Source organism: Hyaena hyaena, unplaced genomic scaffold, assembly GCF_003009895.1.
Source record: "Hyaena hyaena isolate Hyena2069 unplaced genomic scaffold, ASM300989v1 scaffold_71, whole genome shotgun sequence".
In the NCBI taxonomy this organism is placed as follows: domain Eukaryota; kingdom Metazoa; phylum Chordata; class Mammalia; order Carnivora; family Hyaenidae; genus Hyaena; species Hyaena hyaena.
This window is the reverse complement of record NW_024080704.1, coordinates 2,776,527-2,797,710: the sequence shown is the minus strand read 5'-3', so window position 1 is coordinate 2,797,710 and position 21,184 is coordinate 2,776,527. Positions and strand designations below refer to the sequence as shown.

At 48.0% G+C, this 21,184-nt stretch overlaps 1 protein-coding gene across 1 annotated transcript in view; it reads right to left on the bottom strand.

Moving 5' to 3' along the window:
• MREG (melanoregulin) overlaps nucleotides 1-16,466 on the bottom strand; it is a 56,701-nt gene extending 40,235 nt beyond the window's left edge. The window contains exon 1 of the mRNA XM_039233091.1: nucleotides 16,363-16,466. Within this exon, the coding sequence (XP_039089022.1) occupies nucleotides 16,363-16,457 (95 nt within the window). The 5' untranslated portion in view covers nucleotides 16,458-16,466. The remainder of the gene's footprint in view (nucleotides 1-16,362) is intronic.
• Between the last annotated feature and the right edge of the window lie 4,718 nt (nucleotides 16,467-21,184).

The following is a 21,184-nucleotide window of genomic DNA, read 5'->3' as shown; positions in this document are numbered from 1 at the left end:
CTCTGTGGGACGCACAGGTAGGGTCACGCTGGGGCTATTTCCCTCATCTAATTATATGTATGAAGCACCGACTCCGTGTTAATCACAGGCCTCAGTAAAACTGTGAGTGAAACAGACATGATCCCGGTCCTTGGACCTCACTTAGAGCCTAGGGAGGGGAACATATTAATGAATGATCAGGTGACTGTATAATGAAAGACGGGGATACGTGCTATAAAGGGGGAGTTCAGGGAGCCTTGAGGGGCAGGGGGAGAAAGCACCAGGTAGGCATCATAAAGAAGGGGTGCTTGAGCTTTAAGTTGAAAGACGGGAAGAGAGTTCTAGGCAAATGAAACCACACATTCACAGGCCCTGGGTGGGAGGAAGCAGGGTGTAGGGATTAGAGGAAAAGAGAACATTGGCCACAAAGTTGTTTGGCCACAGTGTTTTCTAACATTGACTAGAAACATGGTCTTTATTCCTAAAAGCAGGGTAAGATGTGGAAGGGCTTGAAGCAAGGTGTGATATGACACGAGTAGAATTACAGCTTTAAAGTCCTTTTTGGCAGAAGTGTGGAAAACACTTTCGAGTGCCAAGAGTGGATCTGGGGGATTCATTACCATGTAAGTGAGGTAACTGAGGTGAGACATGACAGGTATGAAGACTAGAACAGTGGTGTGAAGAAAAGTACACTCCTCAGGAAGGTGGACAAGGTAGGAGTTCCCTGGCTTGTTCACGTGGATGGTGAGGGCCGTCATTTTCTGGAGCAGAGCTCTAGAATGCCCTGTGATCATGGGGTGGCCAACACACCTGCACATGTGACGTGAGACAATGAGAAATGAGAAGCAGAAGAAGACGCCCAGATAAGCAGACAGCCCATTGGGAAGGAGGGGTAGGAGTAGCTGACAGACGGGCTGGAGGTCAATGTTGAGAATGACACAAGTATGAGGGGTGCCTGCGTGGCTCAGTCGGTTAAGCGTCCGACTTCGGCTCAGGTCATGATCTCATGGTTCGTGGGTTCTAGCCCTGCATCGGGCTCTAGATTACTCAGAAGCTGGCACTGGGGAAACCTTGTAATAGGAAGCAAAGTGCTAGTCAGCAAAACGGGGTTCAGCAGCAGCAGGAGTGAGGGAGTCAGCCTACCAATCAGAGACGCAGACTTAGGAGAGCTGGCCAGGGCCCACTTGTAAAAACTGGAGCAAAAGTGGGGATGGGATCTTGGAACCAAGGCCAGCAGGAGCCAGCTATCCACAGCGGACAGAGGGCCGAGACACACTGAGGATCCTTAAGTCCCTCAAGCTGCAGGGTGAAGTGCAAGGGCTAGGACTGGGCAGAGATTAGAGCATTCCGGAAAGGAGCAGCCTACGGGGAAGCAGACAAGCACGGCCACACTGTTATCAGAGCTGCCTGCCTTCACACAGGCTGCCCGGCACGGCAAAGGCTGAAACGCAGAGTGTCCTTCTTCTCAAGAGCGAGGAGCCAACAAAAGAGGAAGCAAATGGGGTCTGGGTGCCCTGGCCACCCAGGCTTTAATGAGCATGTCAGATTCCTTCCTTCCTTCCTTCCTTCCTCCCTCCCTCCCTCCCTTCTTCCTTCAGTTGTTTATTCAACAAACGTGCTAGGCTGGGTGCTTCAGGGGGACTTGAAACCAGAGGACGCTGCCCCTGCCCTAAGTGTAACCATAATGCAAAAGTGAAATTTAAATATTTTTTAAACATTTTTTTTACAAATAGTTTAATGTCAAATTGGTTTCCATATAACACCCAGTGCTCATTCCCACAAGTGCCCTCCTCCATGCCCATCCCCCCCTCCCCCCCACATCCATCAGTCCTGAAATTTAAATATTTTAACGTACAAACAGAATGTCGTAGGAGCAGAGAAGGAGTGACAACCTGTGTAGACAGGAGTTCAAGAAAGCTTTCACGAAGGCGACCTCTAACCCAGACCTGAAGACGTGTCACCAGGAGGCAAAGCCCAGGGAAAAGAATTCCTGGCAGAGAGAACAGCAGAGGCGGCACGGGGAGGCTTGCGGTGCCCACGGGGCTAGGGGACTTCCAGCATCCCTGTGTGACTCGGCCACGCAGTGCACGCACACGGGGAAACGTAGGGACAGGAAGAAGAAAAGGTCATTTGGTGCCAGGTTGATGACAGTGCTGGGGCTCGGACTTTGTTCTCTGAACTGTGAAACAATTAAGGGGATTTTGAGCCTTGTCAGGTCTGGGTTTCAGAAATAACTCTGGAGGAAGAAGGAAGAAGGACATGGCTTAGGAGGCTGTCTGGAGACAGCAGGCGTGGTGTTCACAGCCTGATCTTTGAGGTTCCACGTCAGGGGGCCCGTGGGCGGCTGTGGGGGGAGGGATGTAGCAGGGGATGGGTAGGGCTCCTCTGGCAGAGAGAGACAGAAGCCCATAAACCAGCCACAACCAGAAGGGCCACTCAATTTAAATCTCATTTGTTAGGGATACAAGGAAATCTCTTTGGGAAGGTGGAGTTCCACTAACAAAAACATATGTCCCCTTCATCTGAAATACTGGTTGGGATGAACGTGCACAATGGTGTGGCTGCAGAGACAGGGCAGGGACGGACCCAGGAGGCCGCCCCGCGGTGCACCTGAGACTGGCAATCGCAGTCCTGGTGCCTTGTGGCCCGCAGCCCAGAGGAGCGAGGAGAGAGTCAAAGCGGCCGTGGGACAGGGATGCCTTTAACTGGGACGGCGCAGAGGAGGCCAAGGCTGACCTTGAGCTCACAGGGCAGTCAGAGAGGGGTCAGAATCTGGGCTTGGGAACAAGGACGGGGCCAGACACCTAGACTAGGGAGACATGCACGTGCCTTCCCATCACCTCGGCAGCCTGGGGAGCAAGGAAAGGTCTCACAGGGATAGTTAGACTGAAAAAGCAGGGAAAGCGGGGTGACTGGAAAGAGCAGGTAAGAGCCAAGGAAGACAGAAAGCCGGGCCGAGAGGAATTCCAGAGGGCAGGCAGACACCAGAGAGGTGTCCACAACATCAAGGGCACTGTCGTCAACTGCTTTCTGCCTAACAGATTTTACAGCCCCTGACATATCATCTCTGCATCACACAGTGCTTCGCCCAAGGGCTTCCGCGTCTCACCCCTCCTGTTACACAACCATCTGAGGTCAGAAGGATAAGTAGCACTACCCGGCTTTGCACACAGGGACCAGACTTCAGAGCTGCTTGACTTCCGTGGGTCAGGCGGCCAGCTGAACAGCGTCCTCCCAGCATGAGGTCCCCAGTGGGGTGGCTCCAAGCAGCGCATGTCACAGACATGATATCCAAATGCTGCGCCGGGGATATACTCAAAAATGGAGCGGCTCAGATAACAACTACCCATGTGAAGTGCTGGCTGCACAAAGCGGCAAATCCCCCTGGGGCCTCTCCTCCAGGCATCCAGACCCCAGGGGCACCCCGAAGCTGCAGCCGAGGCTGCTGACGCCACGGTACACGTCCCTCTGGGGCCACGAAACCCCAGTACTTTCCTGAAACAGCTCTTTTATTTGCTCCCTGTTTCATTTGTATAAGTCTTGATTCCTCAACAAGCTGGCACGCTCCTCAAGGGCAGAGACTGTATCCTCAACTTCCTGACATTCCACATCACCCGGCAGGGTTGGGCACAAAGTGCGTGCTTTCAAAATACTTGATGAATGCAGCAAAGTGAGCTATCAAAGGCAATCTCAGACGTAACCCGCTGTCGCCACCTTTTTAAAACTTCCCCGAAGCGGGAGGTTTAGAGATTAGCCAGTATCCACCTGCATAATCAGTAATCAACCACATTTGGTCATGAATACTCCAGCCACTTTTTCTAGCAATCCACAATCTCTTTGCATGTTTTGAGAAGATTATGACAGGTGCCTCCCTGGCAAGTCCCCCTGCCTCTAACAACAATCTCTCTCACCCTCCCTCTGTCTCTCTCTCTTCTCTCTTTCACCCAAACGCACACACATTCACATATGAACGTGCGGGACTCCAGCCAACATAAAACACAGCCTCTCCTGCTTTATCTGCAGGAGACGCTCCACAGGACAGTCAACACCAGGCCTGTTTAGAAGGACGCATGTCCCCAGACAGGTGCTACCTCTCGAGTTCTCTCCATACCTTGCCCTTCCCTAACTGTGAGCAGCATCGCCATCATAGGAGTGTTACACTGCCTGGTCACTAACATCTGAGGGGACATCAAACAGGAAAGAGAATTGCGAGCTTCTGCCTCTGATGAGCAATGGCTCTGACCATGGTGTTTTCTTGTGGCTCCTGCCATCCTCCTGGGTGTGAAATCTGACCTATGCATCTGGTCAACCAAACACTGGTCAAGATGAAGGTGAAAGAGGGCGTGAGTTCATTCAGAAGGCTCTGTCAGACTCCACCCCACTGGCTCACTGGATCCCCGAGGATTCTGTGCTCCGGCATGCTACTCCCTGATCCTTTCATCCTGCACCACCACCCATTCAAGGCATTAACTCACTTTATTTTAAAACTTTAAACCCTTGGAGTGGAGAGACCAGAAAAAAGAAATGCCTGAAGCAAACAACTAGAGAGCATGGGAACCTCTGTGTGCCAGAGACTGTGAAGGGAATTTTACTGTGTAAAGGAAATTCAGCGCAAAGGCCTTGAGGTCTGAGCCCAAGTAGCCCAGGGAGGAATGAAGGCAGGGAGGGAGGGGATGTTGGGTCAGAAACTTCATTTTCTCTCCTTTCCCCATATAATGATTTCTAATTGGTTCTAAAGAAATTAAGAGCAGCTGTTTTCCCCCCGGCCACCATCTGCTGATGATAAATATTTTATTAACCTCGGGCATTTGAGAGGTGGCTCTGAAGTTACATTAGAAGCCGAAGCGGCTTTCACTCCAAAAAGCTAGGATGATTCTACCCCTAACCACACCTGGGGGCACAAGACCGAATCGCTCCAGAGTCTCTTCTTTCAACCCATCTGCAGCTCACAGGAGACTCGGGACGTAGGAACACTGGACTCCCCAAGCCTGGGGACTGTGGGCGCAAGTGCTGCTGGGCTTTAACACTGCTTACCAAGAGTCTCCAGAACTTTCCATGAGTCCTCACAACCAACCATGCATAAAAGATTTTGGAAGTCCCCACGGCATATGGAGCACGCAGGCTGGCGGCTGATGTCCACAGCTGCAATGACTCTACTTTCTCCCCACAGACAGGCCATGTGTCCATGTTCTCTGGTTGAAGACTAAAGCCCTGGGTGGCCCAGTCGGTTAAGCATCCAACTCTTGATCCCAGCTCAAGTCACGAGTTCATAGTTTGAGTTCAAGCCCCATGTAGGGCTCCGCTTTGACCGCACGGAGCCTGCTTGGGATTCTCTCTCTCTCTCTGCCCCTTCCCCACTTGTGCTCCCTCTCACTCTCAAAATAAATTAAAAAATAAAAAAAGACTGAAGCCCTAAAGACAGTGAAGACACAAATCTCCAGTAAACAACAACCAAAGTTCTCAAAAGCCAGACCCCAAAGGCTGTCTGGCGGCACCCCCTTGACTACTTAAGGACTCCTCAACTGATTCCCCACCAGGAACTGATCTGCTTATGGAGCCTCTGGTTTCCAGACCTTTCCCTTCCTCCCTAAGGAAACCTCCCAGTGCCAGGGCCCGTGGATCCAAGATCCTCTCCCTCTCCTTTTCCCTTCCATCCTCCCTCTGTATCTCTCTCTCTCTCTCTCTCTCTCTCCCTCCCTTCTTCCTGTCTTTCCTGCCTCCCTCCCTCCCTTCCTGCCTCCTTACACTCCCTCCTTTTACCTTCCTCTCCCCCTGCTAGATACTCTGCTCTTTCTCATACCTTACAAGACCCATGACTTAACCCCAACTGTAAACACGGCTCCACAGATCTGGGAGCTTTTCTCAGCATGTCACCACCGAGGCCATGACTTCCTTCAGTGCCAGAGGCACAACCTGCCTCAGCGTGAAGGATGAAAAGCAGCGACCCAGGCCTGTTTTGTGGCCCTGCTGCGCTCCTTGCCTTCCATTCCCGAGCCGTCGTGTCTCACGCCTCCGTACGGTGCCTTCAGGCTTGAAGGCGGCCCTGACAGAAATGTTGGGCGGCGGGCCGGGAGGCTGAAGAGCCACCGGGGCTCAGGAGAACGAGACCCAGTCCTCCGTCTCCCCTCTGCTCACATTCATCCTGCTCACCTCACTTGGTCTCAGGGCTTCAGATACCATCTACATGAGGAAGGTTCCTAAGTCTATACCTGTGTCCCTAGGCTCCTAAACCTCCTGCCTCCTCCCCATTTCTGTGGATGTGCTCGAGCACACCATGCTCAAAACCAAGCACCTGGTCTTCCCAGCCAGCCTCCCCGCCACCCCCAGCGGTCTCTACTCGGCGAATGGAGACTGCATCCTTCCAACTGCTGAGGCCGAAATCTTTGATGTCACCCTCATCCCCTACTTCCGGTCCATCAGAAAGTTCTATTGGCTCTACGTGAAAAAAATGTCTACTCTACCACCGCCACCCTGAGTGAAAGCTAAAAAGAACAGGCACTAACACGCCACAGCACGGAGTCTGGGATCTGGTGAGTCAGGGTGGGATGGTCTGACGTCTTACAGAAGAATCCCTCCAATCAGTTTTCCACTGATCGACCTCATTGCCTCCCACCAAGTCTATCCCTAATACAACAGCCAAAGTGATCCCTTTAAATCAGACCATGTCACCCCTCCCTCAAAACCCATTTGATCTATAATATAAGCCAAAGTCATCCAGTGTTCTACGAGGCCTCATATGACACCCCAGGCACTTTGCTGTTCCCTAACCCCCTCAGTCATACTAGCTGATCCTTCTACCTAGAATGCTTTCTCTCAGATATCCACACAACTCACTCTCTCCTCTCTGTCACATTTTTATTTATGCATCAGCTCCTTGGGGCGCCTGGGTGACTGAGTCAGTTGGGCATCTGACTTCGGCTCAGGTCATGATCTCGTAATTCGTGAGTTCGAGCTCCATATCGGTCTCTGCGCTGACAGCTCAGAGCCTGGAGCCTGCTTTAGATTCTGTGTCTCCCTCTCTCTCTGCCCCTCCTCTGCCTGTGCTCTCTCCATCTCTCAAAAATGAATAAAGGTTAAAAAATTTTTTTAAATAAATAAAATAAAATAAACACCAGCTCCTCCATGAAGCCTGCCATGAATAATCTACCTAAAATGGCAAGCATGCTCCCTTGCCCAGGCTCTGCCTCTTCTTCCTACGCATTTACTTATCTTCCAATTTACCTATTATGTTTGCTGCTTCTTGTCCCACTAGAATAAAAGCCCTATGATGAGAGGATCACCACCTCTTTGCTCAGTGATATATCACATGCGTTTAGAACAGCACCTGGCTTGTGGAAGATGCTCAATAAATATTTGCTGAATGATGAATTGCTGTTTCCCGAGTTCACAGGGCTCTGAATGGTAGAAATGAGGCTGGAATCGTTGTCTCCAGACTCACAATTTGACATTTTGTAGCTATTTAAGCTTATGAAGTCTTGTGGGAAGAAGCAGACAGTAAGCACATATGTTTATGTAAGGTGATGCTCAGGGTTCTGAAGCACCTTACTCATGTGGTACATAAGGGACAGACCACGGGTGTGGGGACACTTTTTAAAAAGGGTTGTCACGTGGGGGTGCCTGTGTGGCTCAGTCGGTTAAGCGTCCAACTTCAGCTCAGGTCATGATTTCACAGTTCGTGGATTTAAGCCCTGTGTCGAGCTCTGTGCTGACGGCTAGCTCAGAGCCTGGAGCCTGCTTCAGATTCTGTGTCTCCCTCTCTCTCTGACCCTCCCCTGCTCATGCTGTCTCTCTCTGACTCTCAAAAATAAATAAAAAACATTAAATAAATAAAAATAAAAAGGGTTGTGAGGGATGGGGCGCCTGGGTGGTTCAATCGGTTAAGCATCCTACTTTGGCTCAGGTCATGATCTCGTGCTCTGTGAGTTCGAGCCCTGCATCGGGCTCTGTGCTGACAGCTCAGAGCTTGGAGCCTGCTTCAGATTCTGTGTCTCCCTCTCTCTGCCCCTCGCCCCTTTTAAAAATAAAAAAACATTAAAACAATATTTTTAAAGGGTTCTGACGGAAGCAATTTCTGATAAAATGACTGAGCAGAGACATGAATAAAGTGAGGGAGTTACCCACACAGTTAAGTGGAGGAAGAACATTCTCAGCAGGCAGGGCAGGAAGTGCCAAGGCCCTGAGACAGGAGATTGTCTGCTGTATCTGAGGGCCCAAGGGAAGGTCAGCACGGCTGAAGGATGAACAATTTCACCTTATGTGAGGACTCTAAATTCGAAACCTCGTGTAATGGCTCTAACATGGAAACCACCCAAAAGTTCACCGACAGTTGAACGAGTAAACAAAAGGGATGCCCTATAGAACAGTGAGAATCACAAACTAAGCTATACTTAGCAACTGGATGGATCTCATCAGTGTGATCTCATTTAGGTAAAGTTTAAAAGCAGGCAAAAATAGGAGCATCTGGATGGCTCAGTCAAACGTCTGACTTCGGCTCAGGTCATGATTTCGCAGTTTGTGAGTTCAAGCCCCGCACTGGGCTCTGTGCTGACAGCTCAGAGCCTGGAGCCTGCTTCAGAGTCTGTGTTTCTCTCTCTGCCCCTCCCCTGCTCATACTCTGTCTCTCTCTCTCTCAAAAATAAAAAATAAATATTTTAAAAATAATAATAAAATAAAAGCAGGCAAAAACTAAAATACATTTTTAAGGTGCACACACAGGTGAGAAAGCCATAAAGAGAAGCCAGGAAATGACTATCACAAAAGTCTAGATACAATCAGGAGTAGGAGATACAGGATGAAAAGTAGTTATCTCTTGCCCCGAAAGGTGATTGCAAGAAGATTCACTTTATGGTTGTTGTTTATACTGTGCATATTTTTGTACGTTTTTAACTTCTGATATCACACATATAAACCTGAATTTTTAAAAGCTAAGAAAAAAAATAAGAGGCAAGTCAGTAAACTCTCACCACATTTCAGGCAGTACAGGGGAATGCTAAGTACACAGTATCTCACCAAAATTATTCCCTAAAAAAAAGCACAGAACAGAGTATACAGTATGTAATTGGCACAAAACTAGTATTTAACCAGACTAAAAAGGATTTCAATCACTCACAAAACAACAACAACAAACACAAACAACTACTCTACCCAGCATTTAGGCAGAATTTACTTTTTAAACAAAGGTGAAGTGGTAAGATCACTTCAAGAGATCTAGAGAATGAAAAGTTCCAGGAAACCCAGACCACACGATGTGTAAGGGAAAGAAATTTCATCTTCTCAGGAACTTCCAGTGTAACGAAGACTGGCTCCTGCAACTCACGAACGGGGAAGAGGGACACTGGAGATACCTGGGAAGAAAACCTTTAAAAGTCATCCTTAGACGAACCTTGAGGGGCTGACTTCTTGCTAAAGCATTTACCTCCTACTCACTGGACCCGAGGCCCTGTTCTGGGAAATGCGCCATGACCCACCCCTTCCTCTTTCAAGAAGGTAAAAGTACAGGCTTTGCAATAGAACCTTCCAGCCAGGAGCCCCGTCCTGCAGTAGGAATCCTTTGTGCCTCTCCAGGCGCTTCCTATGACTCACCGTCTGGCCCAGGGCTCCAGGCTTTGCACCTGCAGTTTCTGCAGGAAGTCATGGGTGAGCTGTGTTAGCTGGGAGAAGCCTGCCGCACAAAATGGGAAAAGAGTCAGGCCATCTGGGCCTGGGGCTGAGAAATCTCACGGACACGAACACTTCAGCCAACATTTTTTAAAGCCCTTCCAAGGGGAGAAGACAATTTATTCAACTCAGAAGTCACGGGAGTCCACGGCACGAAGTGAAAGACTGCACATGTGTAAAGAAGGGATTATTGTCCTTCTTGAGCTGGTGGTGACTGCCTTCCAAATATCTTAAACCCACTAGCTTTCTTTCCCATGAGCACCTGCTTTCACCAGACTGAATACAGAAAATCAGGTCCAGTGGCTCTCAACCTCAGGTTGTAACAATTCAGGGCAAGTCTCATACGTCAAACACAATTTCTAGCACACAGCCTGTAAGCAGCTAGTTACACCCCTACCTGCATACTAGGTGGCCCCTGCTCTTTCTACGGCACTAGAATAGAATAGGATTTGAATCCCAGCTCAGCCAAGTGTGCCTCTGAGCAAGCTACGGAAGCTCTTGTGCTTCATTTTCTCCAACCGTCAAGTGGGGATTACAGACCTGATTACAGTTGAGGTTCCTCGTTACCATATTTGCACCTCTCCCCACGTACTGAAATTCACTGTCCTCCAAAATCAAACCACCGATACTGATGGAGCTTTGGCAGCGCCAGAGGGGCACGTCCCCAGCTGAGGTCCAACAAGGCAATGTTCGCCCTTCTTGTTTCAGCTGTCATGCTGTACACGAGTGCCCTTTTCATGGTGAATTTAATGCCATATCTTTTGCATTTTTTGCTGTTTATTGGTGATTCCGCTGTTTAGAATGGCCCCTGAGCATGGTGCTGAAGAACAAAAATATGTTGCATTCAAGGAGCCTCACTCCAGCATCAGTTACAGTGCGGCTGGCTGGGAGTGCAACGTCAATGAATCAATAATATATGTACAATAAGGTGTCTTTACGCAGAAGCACACATAAAACAAGATATGTATGGATCCGTTGACAAGTCGACTCGCAGGACACGAACCCTGGATTCTTCCCTCGGAGCAATGAGTACCTTCATGCAGCATCTGTGGGGACCACAGAACATAGCTACAACGAATCACAAGAATCGTATCACATGGATATGGGGAAGATTTAAGTAACAGACATACAGACAGTGCCCAGTACCCGGGGGCCACCAAGCAAGACCTATTAGAGGTCAGGATTGCTGAGCGGGGAAGGCTCCGTCCCATCGCAGTCATCACCCCATCTGTACGCCCGAGCAGGAGCTCGGACTGAATGGTCCTCGATGGTCTGGGAAATTCCATTCTGCTGCCCACACTCACATGCCCTGTTCCATTCCTTCTCAGAACCACATGAAACCAGCCATCAAGAGCAAACTGAGATTTTATTTTCTTTTTCTCTACTGGGAACTCCAGGCACTGCAGAAAATGGAAACCCCGACAGCTGTTCTCAGTGGACAGCCCAGAGGTAGGTGCATAAATTCCTCCATTGGGCGGAGGCAGCGGAGGGGTGTGGAAAAAGCAAGGAGCCAAGGGATGTGGAAGCTCATTACGTGGTTCACGTAGGTGGCTGGAGACAGAGCCACGAATAAAAACTCAGCCGTGGTTGTAATTCTCTCCCTTTCTCCCCTAGCTTTTCAACAAGTGGACAGTCACATGCTTATCAGTTATCAACAGCCAACAGAAATCAGAGCTTAGAGTAGGTAAAAAATAGTAAGAATTGTACTTCTCTGCAAAACTTCAAAGTGACCCCTGTGAGACATGCTTTAGTGCCATTCCATGGCAGGCTCTTCCAGGCCCCTCACGCCTGTCTGTCCTGGATGTTGTAAGGCAGTAGACGCTGGTCCCAGAGGGCTTGGACATCGCTCTGCTTAAAGATCAACTGCAGCTGGGCCTCTAGAATCGTATCATTTCAAGGGTCACAACGGATGCTTGTGGGGGAATTTTATGTGGCAAGAGGATGCTTCCTCACTGATGGAAGAAAACCATGCTATGAAAGTGAAATAAAAACCAATGCTTTGAGCTCAAACATTTTCCCAAAAGTACCCTGTAGTGGGTTGAATAGCATCCCCTAAAAATATATGCCCAAGTCCCAACCCCTGGTTCATGTGAATATGACTTTATTTGGAAAGAGGGGCTTTGCAGGTGTGACTAAATTAAGGATTTTGAGGTGTGATTAACCTGGATTTATGATGGACCCTACAGCCAATGCCTGGTGTCTTGGCAAGAGCAAAGAGAGAGGCATCTGAGACAGAGGAGGGGAGAGCACATGGAAGGAAACAGAGGCAAAGACTGGAAGTGAGCTGCCAGAAGCCAAGGGCACCAGGAGCCACCAAAGCTGGTCCCTGCAAGAAGCAATTCGCCCCAGAGTCTTTCTGGCTTCCAGAACCGTGAACGAATACATTTCTGTTGGTTTAAGCTACCAAATTCATGGTAATTTGTTGTGCCAGCCCTAGGAAACTAATGATACACACCCCATATGTTTCTTTTAATTAGTAACATGAAACCTCGAGCCTAAAAGCCATTCACTATTTTACAGACAAATGATCAATGAGCTAGCCATTCCAAAACAACCCATTTGTCCCCCATGCACGTTGGTTTGTTGCGGTTTTATCACTATTTACATTAGGAATAGTCAATGCATAGGAATACAGCCAGTGAAGGGAAGAAAGGCACGCAGAACCTCCAACCTTCCACGGTGATTGAAAAGATGAGTCTTCTAGGATTCCATACTAAAATCGAAGTCAAGGGCAGAAAACAGTGAGACTGAACAAAACATCTGCCTTTCCTTGGGCTTGAAGCCTGGTGTGAAGGTCAGGCCATGTGCCCTTTCTCCAGAACTGCTCTGAAGTTTCCTGGCATTAGAGACAGCTACTCACCTATTCGCTGGCAAAGCAGCCCTGGGAAGCTAGGGAGTTGGACAATCTGGCTGGGATGGCAGCATCCATCCACCTTAGAACCGTGATAAGCACCCACCTTAGAACCGTGAGTGACCAAGAGGTAAAAAGGAAGTAAAGAGAAACCATAAGAGCTTGGGGAGACTTTCTAAGGCTTCATCACAAAGCTGGCCTAACTAACACGGGCCTTAAGAAGAGAGTAGACTCTTAAGAAGTAGAAAAAACAAAAAGTGGGGCACCTGGGTAGCTTAGCCAGTTAAGTATCCAACTTTGGCTCAGGTCTTGGATCTCTCAAGATTCGTGAGTTCAAGTCCTGCTTCCGACTCTGTGCTGACAGCTCAGAGCTTGGAGCCTGCCTCAGATTCTGTGTCTCCCTCTCTCTCTCTCTGCTTGTTCCCTGATCATACTTTGTCTCTCTCTGTCTCTCAAATATAAATAAACATTAAAAAATATATAAGAAGAAAAAAACAAAAAGATGTCCAGCTAACAAATGTGGCTTGAGCAAAGGCACCAGGAGGGAAAGCAGTGTGACTGCACACAGAGACTAGAGAAAGGAAAAGCAGAGGGTCTAGGGAAAGAGGAAGCGCAAAAAAAGGAGCGGATGGTCAGCGCAGAGGTGTGCCCTGCACACGGAGAAAACAACATCCCACTTCTTTCTCTTGAAACTTTCAAGAGAGCAGTGTTCACGTAATCAGGCAGGAGCAGACACCAGATCTCACGGTGAATGGGTGCTAAAGAAGAAAAGGACAGTGGCACAGTTAACCACTCTTGCAAGATATTTGTGCCAGACACAAAGCAAAGCAAAGGATGGTAATTAAAGGGCTTGGCAATATCAGGATAAATTTTCAGTCAGGGTAGATCGCAGCATATTTCTAGAACAGGGGGAAAGAAAGAGCTAGTGGAACAGAGAGTAATACAGATGCAAACCAGACAAGGGGCAGGCTTTTCCCATCAGGTACAAGGTTCCAGAAAAGGCAAGAAAAATGAGCTCGAAACATAAAAGGCATGATCAGACTGGCAAAGGAGAAGAGACTAAGAGCTGGTTTTCCTGAAATAGCAAGAATCCCTAGTGTGTTTTGGAACAAGATTGCAGGTGACTGTGTGGAAAAATGACAAATGTCGTTCCCTCAACCACACTGTTACCTCGGGGCACAAAACAAAGCTTGAAAACCATTACTTTACCATAAAAGATTTAGCTGGGAGGAGGACATATATACAAAACCTTTTTTTATAAATGAAAAAATAAACATGACATAAAGAATGAAATTCTCCATAAAATTAGAATTAAGGCCATCTGGCCACATGATTTCACCACTTCAAGAGTTCAAACCAGCCACTTTGGGAAACAATCTGGCAGTCTGTCAAAAAGTTAAATGCAGAATTACTATATGACACAGCCATTCCACTCCTAGGTATATACCCCAGATCATTGAAAACATATGTCTACTCAGAAACTTGTACACAAATGGTCACAGCCCCAAGGCGGAAGCAACCCAAATGCCCATCGGTTGGTGAATGGATAAAAGACATGTGAGACAACCAATGAAAAGAATACTATTCAACTGTAAAAGGAATGAAGTGCTGATAAATCTTACATCATGGATGAACCTTCAAAAACACGACGCTGAGTGAAAGAAGCCAGACGTCCAGGCCACATACGTATGATTACATTTGTACCAAATTTCCAGAATAAGCAAATCTATGAAGACAGAAATCAGATTAACCGCTGCAGGGGAAGGGGTTGGGCAAGGAAGGGAGAGAGGCAAGTGATGGCTAATGGGTGTGGTGTTTCTTTCAGGAGTGATGAAAATGTTCTATATGAGACAGAGGTGATGATTGAACAACTTTGTGAATATTCAAAAACAAACAAACAAACCCCTGAGCTTCTCACTTTAAAAATAAGTAAACAAACAAACAGGATTTCAGACCAGACCTCCTGATGACCTGAGTAGGAAAGAACCCCCACACACACCTATCACTGCCCCACACATCCATCAACAAGTGGCTCTTCCCAAATCTCGTTACATCGAAATTATGCCAGAATTGACACTAAACCACAAAATACCAGGCCACTCATATTCACATGCTCAGAAGAATAACAAGGATAATTAACAACAACTAGAATTTATTGAGAGTTTACTATGTGTCAGACACTCTACTAAACACTTTACAGGAATTAGCTCATTTCATTTCTCACGGCAACCCTCTGAAGTACATGCTGTTCTCATCCCCATTTTACAGATGAGAAAATTAAGGCACAAAGAAGTTTCATAATTTGTGCCCAGTCACCTAGTTGGGATTTTCACCCCAGGCAATCTGACTCACGAGCCCTACACATACTATTCCATTCCCAGTTGACTCCATCTTCCTAAAAAAATCACTTGCAAAATGTACTGACTTACAGTGTAAACCAAGGCAGGTCAAGTATTTAAATAACCAAAACTATTAACTCAAATAGCAATCCTGGATGGAATACTGGAAAGACCCAAAGCACTGAGAAAGAGTGCTGTATTTCTGGTTACAGTGAATATTGGTAAGTTGAATGTACAAGCCAAGTATGAAATTCTAGGTTGTTACCCACTTCTTTTAAGACTAAGGAAACTTCACTAGACGTCTCCCAGCCGGTGTTGACCTAACAATCAGCAACAGCACACAAAAACATTGTGTATTGTGTGCACAATTGTTTATATATGTAAAATAAACATGACATGTATGTTTGCATACATGTGCACTTGCTAAACAGTGAGGGGCAGATGGTAAATTAATTCTAAATCCTAAATCATAGGAGTGAGAGATGAATAAGCACAAAGCAATCAAAGAAGACTGTTTGGGGGCGGGGGTGGGGGAGGTATTGAGAACCAGCATTTAGAAGGGGCAGGAAAGATAAAGGTCACTGCTTGAGGCAATTGTGAGGAGAATAAGAAGGCTAGATTGTTCCTAAAGCTTCAAGGATGCCTGTCTGAATAAATCAAGGAGTTCACAGTACTTAAAATGCTGGAAAATCAAAGTGGACAGGCACTAAGGGGTTACATAAGACCTCAAAAGTCAAGGGAAGTGTTTGGACCTGGCAGAGTAAGAAAAGCTAAATCATGGTTTTGAGAAGTACGAAAGCTTTATCATGTCAGGTGCATATATCATAAAAAACACTGGCTTCAATATTTGCTTCTTGAACCCTTGACTTTTACCTCATCTACTGTTCCTTCATTTCATGTTAAATCTTTTGTTTCTGTCCTATCTACCTCCAAGGCATGCCCCGGTGGAAGCTTCCTTCATCGACTGGAGGTACAAAATAATTGCTTAAAATGACAGCTCCGAACAAAACTGTGTCATCCGCCCCCTTCAACAAAGCCATCGAGCACACTCCAAATGTGCATTAAATTTCCTCACACTTCCTAACTTCCCCCTTAACGAGTCCATGTCCTAGTGAACAGGCTGCCCCTTCAGAAAATACGCATTTTTTTTTTTAAGCGAAAAATATCACCTGTGCCCAGTCACTTAACTTGTCTGTCTCTGGTCATAAAAACTGAATGCAAAGTAGCCAACTTTTTTCCCGGGTAAAACAGAAACTCACGGGCGTCTGTTTCACTGAAATACACCGATCCAACATGCAGTCACTCACAGCAAAGGACCCAAATCGAGCCCCCGTGGAAACTTCTCCCCGGTACTTCGCTTCCACCTGGATCGCCGGCGCCTCCCGGGCTTTGTGTTTGTGGGCAGAAATCCCACCCAAGGGGCAGGATCTCCAGGAAGGGGCCACCGGGCGCCTCAGGGTGGCCGCGAAGCGAGCCCACCTCCCCAGCTCGGCCCAGCGCGCGGGCACCCGGCTCCGCGGCCGGGCGCGCACCCACCTGACCAGGGGCTCCTTCTCGGGCACGGCGGGCTCCTCCAGGCACCTGCAAGGGCAGCAGCAGCACACGGTCCTCAGCCAGTCCCGCGGCCCCATGGGGAGCGAGGTGCCCCGCGGCGCCGGCACGCTGGGAGACGGCCGCGGCGGCGAGCGAGCGAGCGCGGCCGGGGCGCGGCCCCCCGGCCGGCGTCCAGGTGCGGGGACGGTCGCGGGCCGGGCGTCGCTGGCGGGTCCGTGCGCATCACGCCGCGGCCGGGGGCGCGGGCGAGGCCGAGACGCCTGCAGGGCCCGGGTCTGCGCGGCCGCGCGCCTTTCTGCACTTAGGTTTTGACTGGGGCGCGTGTTTTGTTGAGTCTTTTTCTCCCCTCTTTCTTTTAATTCCCCGGGCGCAAATTGGGACGCATGCGTCCCCGAGACGCTCCGCTGCTGCCCTCTAAGGAGGAAGCAGGGACTCCAGGCGGAGGGCACCACCGACGGGCAGCCCCGGCTGGGGGGAAGGAGGGGGCGAAGCCCCGAGTCACGGAGCACGAGGTTGGGCTGAATCTATTCATACTTTTTATTGGCTTCACTCCCGGAGGAAATAAAAGGTCCCCTTCCTACTCCCGCGCCTTCAAAGCAGTGTTTAGGGCAGATTTTTACCATGTCAGCCCCACACAGAGTAAAAGCTAGCAGAAGAGCATGGACTGACACGTAACAGAAGTGGGTTTCGGGGGCGGGGGAGGGGGTGCGGTTAAGATTGTTTATTTTAAAGTCATCTCCATACCCAACGTGGGGTTCACACTCAGGACCCCCGAGATCAAGAGTCCCACGCTTCACAGACTGAGTCAGCCAGGCGCCTCCAGAAGTAGGTTGTTTTTTTTTTAAGTACTATATTCACGATGAGTTTTTAAAGTCGTTTTCGGGGCGCCTGGGTGGCTTAGTCGGTTAAGCGTCCGACTTTCGCTCAGGTCATGATCTCGCGGTTCGTGGGTTCGAGCTGGCAGTCAGCACAGAGCCTGGATGGAGCCTGTTTCGGATTCTGTGTCTCCCTCTCTCTCTGACCCTCCCCTGCTCACGCTGTCTCTCTCTCTCCTAGAAATAAATAAAAAACATTTAAAAAAATTAAAAAAAAATAAAGTCGTTTTCAAGCTCACTGGTCCTTAAATAACTCCCTTAAAAAAAAAAAAAAAGGCAACCTCTTTCATTAGTTTCTTGCAATTTTCCAGAGCTATTTATTTATTTTTTTATGCTTGCAGGAACTTGCAAGTATATGTGCTTACACCCCCGTCCTTTTTTCACCCATATGGTGAACACACCACACGTTTCTGCCCTGGCTTGTTCCTTGCAGTAGATCACGCAGACTGCTCCACAACAATCCACATATTTCTTCCTCTGTCATTTTAACATTTATATATTGTGGCGTCATACTGATGCCTGTATGTTATTCAATCAGACCCCTGTTCAGGGACGTTTAAGTTCATTCCAACTTTTTGTCATTAAAATAATGCTGCAGGGCAGCTGGGTGGCTCAGTCAGTTAAGCTAGGACTCTTGATTTAGGCTCAGGTCCCATTTCAGGGACTGTTCCTGTGATCCAGGCCCCCTCCCCTCTTTCTGCCTCTCCCCCGCAAAATAAATAAACTTAAAAAAAAAACCAAAAAAACCCCACATACCTCTATTGAGTAGATGCTTGGCAGCTAAATGCTGGGTCATAGGTAAGATGCCTTTTTAAATTTTGATGGGTCTTGTCAGATTGCTCTCCAAGGAAACAATTCCAACCTGTACTCTGACCAGCAACATATGAAAGTATCTATTTCCCTATGCCCCCACCAGTCAAGCTATCACCGAATTTTTCATCTTTGCCAATCTGATTTATTCAGCAAATACTGTATGAGCATCTGTTTTGTGCTAGACTTGTACCAGGCGCCGGGGATACAGCGGCGAACAAAAGAAACAAAAATCCCTATTCTCTTGGAGCAAACATTCTAGGCAGAGAGTTAGACAAGTCAAACAAACAAGTGTGTTCTTTAGTGTGTTGGTAGGTAATGCGTGCTGTGGAGGAAAATAAGGCACAAGAAGTGCCAGGGAGGGGTGTGTGGTGTCTGTGTGTGTGTGTCTGTGTGTGTGCGTGTGCGTGTGCGTGCTGGGAAAAGGGATGGCGTCTATAGTTTTAAATAGGGTGGTCACAGAAAGCCTCCTAATGTGGTGACATTTAAGCCAAGCCTTGAAAATGAGCAAGCTAGCCATGATATCATAGAGAAGAGCTGAATTTCAGGGAGAGTGAGACTATGTGCAAAATCCCAGAGGAGAGGGTGCATGAGAAAGAAAATTCTAGGGGCCGTGGAGAGGTGTGGGCCAGTGGGAAGAGAACGAGGAAATGGATGGAATGAGGGACCTTGTAGCACCGTGCAAGGATGCTGGATTTTGCTGAGTTAAGCTCCGAGTTGGAGGGTTTTGACTAGAGGGAGTGATACGGTCTACCTGGATGGTTAACAGGATCCTCCGGCTGCTATCTGGAGAAGAAACTTTGCGCAAAGGGCTGTTTAGGGAGATGCAAATGGAGGCCATTCTAATGACCAGGTGACATACCATGGAGGTAGCAGTAGAGGTGGTATGGATTCTGCATGGAGTTTGTTTTTTGTTGTTGATGTTGTTATTTTACTGTTTGCTTATTTTTGAGAGAGAGAGAGCGCGAGCAGGGGAGACACAGAGAGAGGTAGACACAGAATCTGAAGCTGGCCCCAGGCTGTGAGCTGTCAGCACTGAAGCCCAACATGGGGCTCGAACTCACGCACAGTGAGATCATACCTGAGTGGAAGTCGGATGTAACTGACTGAGCCACCTATGCACCCCAAGGATGAAATCTGAAGGTAGAGCCAACAAGAGTTGCTAAGGGATTGGAAATAGGGTATGAAAAAAGAAAGAAGTGACTCTCGGTTCGGGTTGACAATCTACAAAGGCTGAATTGCCTTGACTGAGATAGAAAAGAATGTAGGGGGAGCAGATTTGCAGGGGTGAAGAGGAAGAGCAAGAGCTTATTTTCAGAAGTGTCGATTCTCATGGGCAGTGTATTAATTTTTAAATGTGTTGCTACATGTAAGTGTGTCCTGTTGTGGCTACATTATGAAGCTGAGGGAGTTTATCAAGTGTGTGTTCAACCACAGGCTGGCTACTAAAGGACAGGAAGCATGAAAGGAGATTCCTGCGACTCTGACTTAGTTGGGGAGACTGGATATGGACCCATCATGAAAAGCCAATATGACAAAAGTACCAGCTACTGGCAGGCAGCACAGGGCTGTGGCACCCAGCCCAGCACCAGGTCATTTATCACTTGCAGATATAGAAGCCTGGAGGCTGCTCGAGACACCAAACTGCCCAGTAGGTGGAAAACCCCCTTGGGAGAATACACTAGGTTCTAAAATCAGTTTTTGAATGTAAATCAACCCACTTAGGTTCAAGCAGAAAGTCGGCAGAGAGGGCTGCCAAAATGTGAACTCAGCCAGCAAAAAGATGAAATCTAGGGTCTGGCACTAACTACTGGAGTTGGATTTATTGAGCGGATAAATTACAGAAGGCTTTTGGCTCTTGGGAAATGCAGGTGCTCTGCCCCTTTACTAGCTTTGATTTTAGACGAGTCACTTAATTTTTCTGAACCTCAGTTTTCTAATCTGTGAAGTAGAGATGATGAATCTGGCCTTACTTAACTAGGTACAATTGTGAGATTGAAATGAAGTAGTTCAAAAACCATAAAGGACCTTAGAAATATCAAAGTTCAACACTATTTGTTGGGGTTCTTACTGAGGATGGTGAGATTATACACAATGCTTGGCTAGCTAAAATGTAACACAGAGATCTCTGGTGAGGACATGGGAGCAGGAGAAGGGTCCCCACCATTTGGGTGGACGCAATGGGAGGCTTGAGGAATCTTTTTCAACTCTTTCTCTGGACAGAGAGGTAAACAGCCTCTACAAGGCCCTGACCTGAGGGGGGGGGGGGGGGGGGGATGCATTAAGAAGAACATTCATATGTAAAGGAGCCAAAGCTGTTTGCACTAACCCCCACGTTGTTAGAGCAGAAAGAAGGAGTTTATGTTTCTGTTTCAGATTTGCACAGACACGTTCCCAGACTTCCACATCTAGGGTGCCGTTTTCGGGAACCCATGGATTAATATCTAAGACAACCTGAAGCATATGCTGTGATTGTTCCTCATTTATATTTGCCCCGTTGGCTTTAAGTAACTGCTTTAGGACCTCGATATATTGCCTTTGCTCAGTAGATAGAGTCTGCCCCATGTAGAAAGTCTTAATATGAACACGAGAGAGTAAAGAGAAAAGGAAAACAAACACCCAAGCCTGAGAAGTTCCAGAATTTGGCTGTTCTCGGAAGAGAAGCCAATGACTTACTGCACAGACTTCCATTTTCGAGCATCCGTTCAGGTCAGTCTCAATTCCTCACGTGCGGCACCTCTTGCCAGGAACGGCCAGCAAACCCTGCACCAACAGATGAAAGGTTACTCCACACTTTGCTGGGAAAGCGAGGAGGAGGCATGGGGGGTCAACCTTTGCGGACGAAGACCTCATTTGCCTCACTCGTATTCTTGTTTATTGCAGTGTCAGGTTAATCATAAATCTTAGTGGGTTTGTGCACCACCGAGAGCGTTATGACATTCCAGGCGTGCAGGGAACAAAGAGCGCACAACTTAAAGGTGAACAATCACAAGAGACCAATTAAATCAGAGGTATGCAGCAAGGGTCTAGGGTCCTAACGTTCTGCTAAACTTAGAATACAATGTATAGATAACAGAGTTCCCCAAGGACTGCAGAAACACCTGGGAGGGCCCCTGGCC